This window comes from Littorina saxatilis, linkage group LG10 (assembly GCF_037325665.1).
Source record: "Littorina saxatilis isolate snail1 linkage group LG10, US_GU_Lsax_2.0, whole genome shotgun sequence".
Classification (NCBI taxonomy): domain Eukaryota; kingdom Metazoa; phylum Mollusca; class Gastropoda; order Littorinimorpha; family Littorinidae; genus Littorina; species Littorina saxatilis.
This window is the reverse complement of record NC_090254.1, coordinates 19,587,938-19,593,834: the sequence shown is the minus strand read 5'-3', so window position 1 is coordinate 19,593,834 and position 5,897 is coordinate 19,587,938. Positions and strand designations below refer to the sequence as shown.

Here is a 5,897-nt window from a genome sequence, read left to right as displayed (position 1 = left end):
CAATACGAGTGCAGAAATCTGCGATAGATTTTTCGCATGCGTGACGCGCTCGATTCGAGTGCAGAAACCGGCGCCGAGTGTTTTACGCATGCGATCCGAGAGTGTTATGTTTGCTGGGTATGCAAGGTTTCATTTACTAGTGCGCCTTGCGCCATTGGCGCATTAAATGTGAAAATGTCCCATTACTATTTCCTTCAGTGCGTCAACGGGCGCATTGAGGTTACGTACCACTGCGCCCCAAGATGTACACTTTAAATCGGATTACACACACACGCACACGCACACACACACGCACACGCACACACACACACACACGCACGCGCACACACACACACACACACACACACACACACACCCACACACACACACACACACACACACACATATATATACAGAGATAACACGATATAGCGGCTAATAACCGAATTCCAAAAATGACTCTGTCGGGTGTGTTTGGGTTGCGAAACAGTGAATACCCTTGCTTTTACCAGAGACATATTCTATCTATGCCTCTGCTTTTACTGGGACAAATGACGGGCGCAGTGGCGTGGTGGTAAGACGTCGGCCTCCTAATCGGGAGGTCGTGAGTTCGAATCCCGGTCGCTGCCGCCTGGTGGGTTAAGAGTGGAGGTTTTTCCGATCTCCCAGGTCAACTTATGTGCAGACCTGCTCGTGACTTAACCCCCTTCGTGTGTATACGCAAGCACAAGACCAAGTGCGCACGGAAAAGATCCTGTAATCCATGTCAGAGTTCGGTGGGTTATGGAAACACGAAAATACCCGGCATGCCTACTCAACGAAAGCGGAGTGAGCTGACAATGCTCTCAGAGTATAGTGTGGGGAACCCAAATGGGTAAACGAGCTCACACGTAACCAGACAATTCTGGAACGCTGAAGAAGAAGAAGAACTGGGACAAACATTGGAGGGGCCAATCACTAGCGAGGGGTGTGTCTAAAACACGTGGACAGGAGCACGTGTGAATTTATTTGCCCGATAAAAAGCAAGGGTATTCACTCTTTCACAAACCATACAAACCCGACAGAGTTATTTCCGAACATCGTCTATTCTCAGATGCCACCATATTGCACCATTTTGCATCTTTGGTCAAAAATGCGTACAGGCCTTGTTTGCGCTTCTTGCCTTTGACTATGTCCAATCGGAATTTGCCAGTTGAGGGGGACAAATGTCCCATAGCCTTTTTATCCCAGGCTAAACCCTGGGTATGTGACCTGTATAAATCCAGCCAATACTAAGAATAGTCAAACCAATTACCTCTTTCCCACCACCATCACTAGCCTGACATACTCAACATCCACCAAAATATTTTTGGAAAAAAGAGATTTTTTTTAAACAAGAATCATAATAATTACTCGTTTTCTTTCCCAAATTGAGTTTTGGCTAGCCCAGACAAAATATGTATACTCGGACACTTGAGTGACCTCATTGCTGACACTATGACATCATAACATGATGTCATCACCAACAGTCTATAGCCAAGACTGTGACCAAATCAAAGAATGACATCATAGCTTAATGAGGTCAAGACTTATATCCTTGATAGCTCGGTGGACATGTTCAGTGGTGAGAATCTTTTCCAGCAAACATTTTCATGCTGGGACTCTACATTTTGATGAAAACAAGCCAAATGTTTGTCTTGTTTGCTGATTACCTACACCTACAATTTCCTGAAATTTGGAGGCTTTTGCCCCCAAAATTACTCAGAAAATCCCAATGTAAAACTTTTACAAACATGATCCCGCTGTGACCCCAAAATGTGACTGTGACGAGGGTCAAACAAACTAGGGTCAGGTCGTTAGATTATCAAACCCTAGAAGTGTGCATAGTATCAAAGCTCTAGCTTCAAAAACATCCGAGATAACCTCAACCTTACTCAGGTGAGTCAACAATATATTCCACGTTTTTAAGCAAGCATGACCCCGCTTTGACACTGAAATTCTACTGGGGTCAACAAAGCTTGCCTCAAATCTGGATGTCCACGAAACGTGCGAGTTTGAGAATGTTTAGAGATTTTGCTTCAAAAATTGTCAGAAAACAAATGATATTTTTTTCTTTCTTTTTCTTATCCTGAACTTGGCCCCACCATAGTCTTGACATTTTGCGAGGGTCAACCAGATTTGGCAAGTCTGGAGGTCATCGAACCCAAGAAGTGTGTACAGTTTCAAAGCTCTAATAACTTCACTAACATCTGGAAAGAAACAAAAAAAGTTCTATTTGTTCGATCCCGCCAGGAAGTTGAATGATTCTAAAAGTGTTTGGAAACTCGAGCTACCCCCCCCCCCCCCCCCAGGAAGTTGAATGATTCTAAAAGTCTTAAACTTAAAGTGTTTCGACACGCGAGCTACCACCCCACAGCTTCAATTGACCCCCCCCCCCCCACACACACACACACACACACACACACACACCCGGAAGTTGAATGATTCTAAAAGGTGTTTCGACGCTCGAGCAACCTTCCAACAGCTTCTATTGCCCCCCCCCTCCCCACCCCCCGTATTTAATTTTTCTTTAAACCTCACAGCTTTGAAGCAATATGTTTGCTTGTGTTTAACCAAAAACTCACCATCGCCTGATAACCCAGTAGTGGAGATGATTTATTTTCTTGTGAACAACTTCTCAGGTCGAGGATTATAATCGCTAACCCAGTACCCTTCACTCATCCACCTCCCTTCACACATCCGCACACCACACCTTTACAAGCTGCATGCACACCGCCATGCACCCAATACAGTAATAATGATAAGAATATTCACAAGTGATAGTTACATCTTTAGGAACGATGTCTCCGTACCCCACCGTCGTCATGGTGATGATGGAAAACCACATGGCGTCGGGAATGGAGTTGATGGATTGTCTGTCGCCCAGGTAGTACAACAGGGAGGAGAAGAACATGGCCAAGAAGATGAGAAGCATCAAGACGAGCAGCAGCTCACGGAAACTGCACTTGACAGTATAGAAAATCAGCCTGAACCCCGTCAGCTTGGACATGGGACGGAGCAGGCGCAGGATCCTGAGAAGCTGCAGCATGTCCACTATGCGCACATATATCTGGCCCTCGCGATTTTCCAGGAGACCGGTCATCCCTGACGCAAGCTGAAACAAACTGGACAGGGTGGCCACGCCGTCAGTCACGTTGATGAAGTCGCACCAGAAGTACATAGGCTTCGGGTAGCAGATGATTCGGCAGACATATTCTAAGTACAGGAAGGTCAGACAGGTCTGCTCGCCTATGAAGAGGGTGCGAGCTGCTCTGGAGCCCTTCTCTTTGAAGTAGGAGTGCGTGCCGAGAGAGATGGTCAAGTAGGACCCGAGGATGATGGTGGACATCACCCAGAAGTAGATCTGCACAGACAAGCGGGAAAGGGTATGGTTGAACCAAGTGTGGTCCAGTGGAACCTGTTTATAACGGCCGCCCAAAGGACCCAAAGGACCGCTGAAAAATTGTCGTTATAGACAGGTGGTCGCTATGGAAAGGTCAATACTATAGAAGAACTCGATTGGGATCCTTGGGAGTGGTCGTTATGAGCAGGTGGTCGCTATGGAAATGTCAATACTATAGAAGAACTCGACTGGGATCCTTGGGAGTGGTCGTTATGAGCAGGTGGTCGCTATGGAAAGGTCAATACTATAGAAGAACTCGACTGGGATCCTTGGGAGTGGTCGTTATGAGCAGGTGGTCGCTTTCGAGAGGTGGTGGAAAGGGCAAGTTCGACTGTATTAAGGATCGGGAGGGAGGAAGCTCTTCAAGGCTGAGGGAGTGGAAGTCCTTCTTATTCGGAACGTATGACGTCTGACAAACAAAGGGAAATAAGCGCTCTAAAATGCATACGTCATGTGTCATAGTGTTAAGTGAGAGTAATTCGGAACCAGTCTCCTGGCACTAACAAGCATTGACATGAACAAGCGACTTTCATTCTCACTCGCGTTTTGAAAGTAATCGCTTGCGTTGGGCATTTTGAATCACACACAAAAATCACAGTAATTGGGACAGAGAATATAGGGCTTTTCAAAATTTTATTTTTTAAATGTCTGACGTAAGCTCGATAGGTGTTGAATGCCAACTCGTGGTGTTCTATACTTTCTCGCTTGCGTTGGGCATTAAACAATCACACACACCATCACAGTAATCGGGGCAGAGGACAGGACCAGCTTATCGGGGCATGGAACTCTCCTGGTACTCTACTGATGGTTAGGAGTGAGCGGTAAGCATACCAATAACTTGGTCTGGAAGATATGGTTGACAGATAACTGCTTTCAGGAAGCAGTTGGTGTGGGATTGATCGTCCCAAAACAGACGTGTTAGCAACGACGACTGTATGTACAGCCCTGAAAGTCCAAACAATGGTGTACTAGCCTTTGGCTAGTGATTCTGAAAATGTACTAGCCAGAGAGCAAACTTTACTAGCCAAACCAACAATTTGTTTCAGCAACTTTACTCACATTTGGCGAGTAGATGAACATTTCTACTCGCCAGTTACATGTTTCTTCTCGCCATGGCAAATGAAATACTCGCCACTTCCAGGCCTGATGTAATTCATGAAATAAATGGGAGGGATTTTATGTGAAAAAAGGACCCGGAACTACACGTGTTCTACTGTGAGACAAATCGAAGCGCGTCAGCGAAGGGAACATTTTGTTTTAAAAACTATCACCCCGAAACGAACAGACGCACACAAGAACAAAAGAATGAAACTTGAAAGAGTGCCAAACAAAACAAATGCTTGTTGACTATGCGGTGACTCACTGACCGAATGACTGACACTGACAGTCACATACTTACTCATTTATCCGTTCTCTGACTCATTGACTAAACAAACATAACACATCGTTTGCTCACCAAGGCCAGTCGACCAGAGAAAGGCTCGTCCATCACAGTCCAGCAGCGTGTACGGAAAGCCGCAAACTTATGGCAGCAAGTCATTGCCTCCCCCTCGTTGTTCCCCGAGACGCTAGCGTTTCCCCCAGACCCACCCCTGTTGTGCAGAAAGCCGTGGAATTTGCAAAGCCTCTCCTGCTCATACAGAAAATGTACCACGCCGGCAAAACAGCAAGGCTCCAGCAGGTCAATGTCGAAGCCCCAGAAGTTGAGTTCACGAGCGAAGAGCTTGGGGCAAATATCGTGGGGGGCGTGGAGTTCGTCGTTCTGCACGTATTCGACCACCGCTGCAAAGACCGTGGCGTTGCGCTCAAAGCACAGCACGTCTCGGCTTGCACTCAGCATGCCCCAAAGTAAAGTCCCTTTTTTGGCCTTCTGGCTCCTGGCGTTTTGCGCAGAAGGCAGCATGGGTCGTAAGGCCGGGATCCGGATAGCCGTGGTGCGCGACAGGGCGAAGATGGTGCCGTTAACATTGATCCGGACCATGCTGGTCTTGCTGGCGAAGGCGTTCGCGCACAGTCGCTGGATGTTAGTGAGGGTGGGCGAGCTGTTCATGTAGGGTTGGATGGCCGTCTGGTAGTCATCGCGCCTGCCTCGTGTTCTATCCGTGGCGGTGACCTTCAGTCGTTCCCCAGAAGTCTTCAGTCGATCCATAGCGTTCAACTTGAATTTCTCCGCCACGTCCATTTTCGAGGACATGATTATGCTTATTTTCCAAATAAAACTGAATCAGCTGCTACAAAATAGCTTTGAGAGGCTGTTTTAAGGCATCTCTGCTAGGATGCTGACGTTCCGAACGCCGCTGCTCAGTATGAAGATACGCTTTGACATTTTATTTACGGCTACTCCATTTTGATTGGACTGTCGAACGCGCAACACTGTGTGACGAGAAATTCTGGTTTTGCCGTTATGTACTTACCAATGCACTGACGTCAAGATCTGTTTTAACTGTCAGTAATTTTCTCTCTCGTTAACCAGAAATACTTAGCTTGGCTCGGCCAG

At 46.8% G+C, this 5,897-nt stretch overlaps 1 protein-coding gene across 1 annotated transcript in view; it reads right to left on the bottom strand.

Moving 5' to 3' along the window:
- The window catches only part of LOC138977798 (voltage-gated potassium channel KCNC1-like), a 7,332-nt gene extending 1,738 nt beyond the window's left edge, over window positions 1-5,594 (bottom strand). The window contains exons 1-2 of the mRNA XM_070350404.1: window positions 4,857-5,594; window positions 2,786-3,361 (exon numbers count right to left, since the gene is read on the bottom strand). Coding sequence (XP_070206505.1) covers window positions 2,786-3,361; window positions 4,857-5,594 — 1,314 coding nt within the window. The remainder of the gene's footprint in view (window positions 1-2,785; window positions 3,362-4,856) is intronic.
- Between the last annotated feature and the right edge of the window lie 303 nt (window positions 5,595-5,897).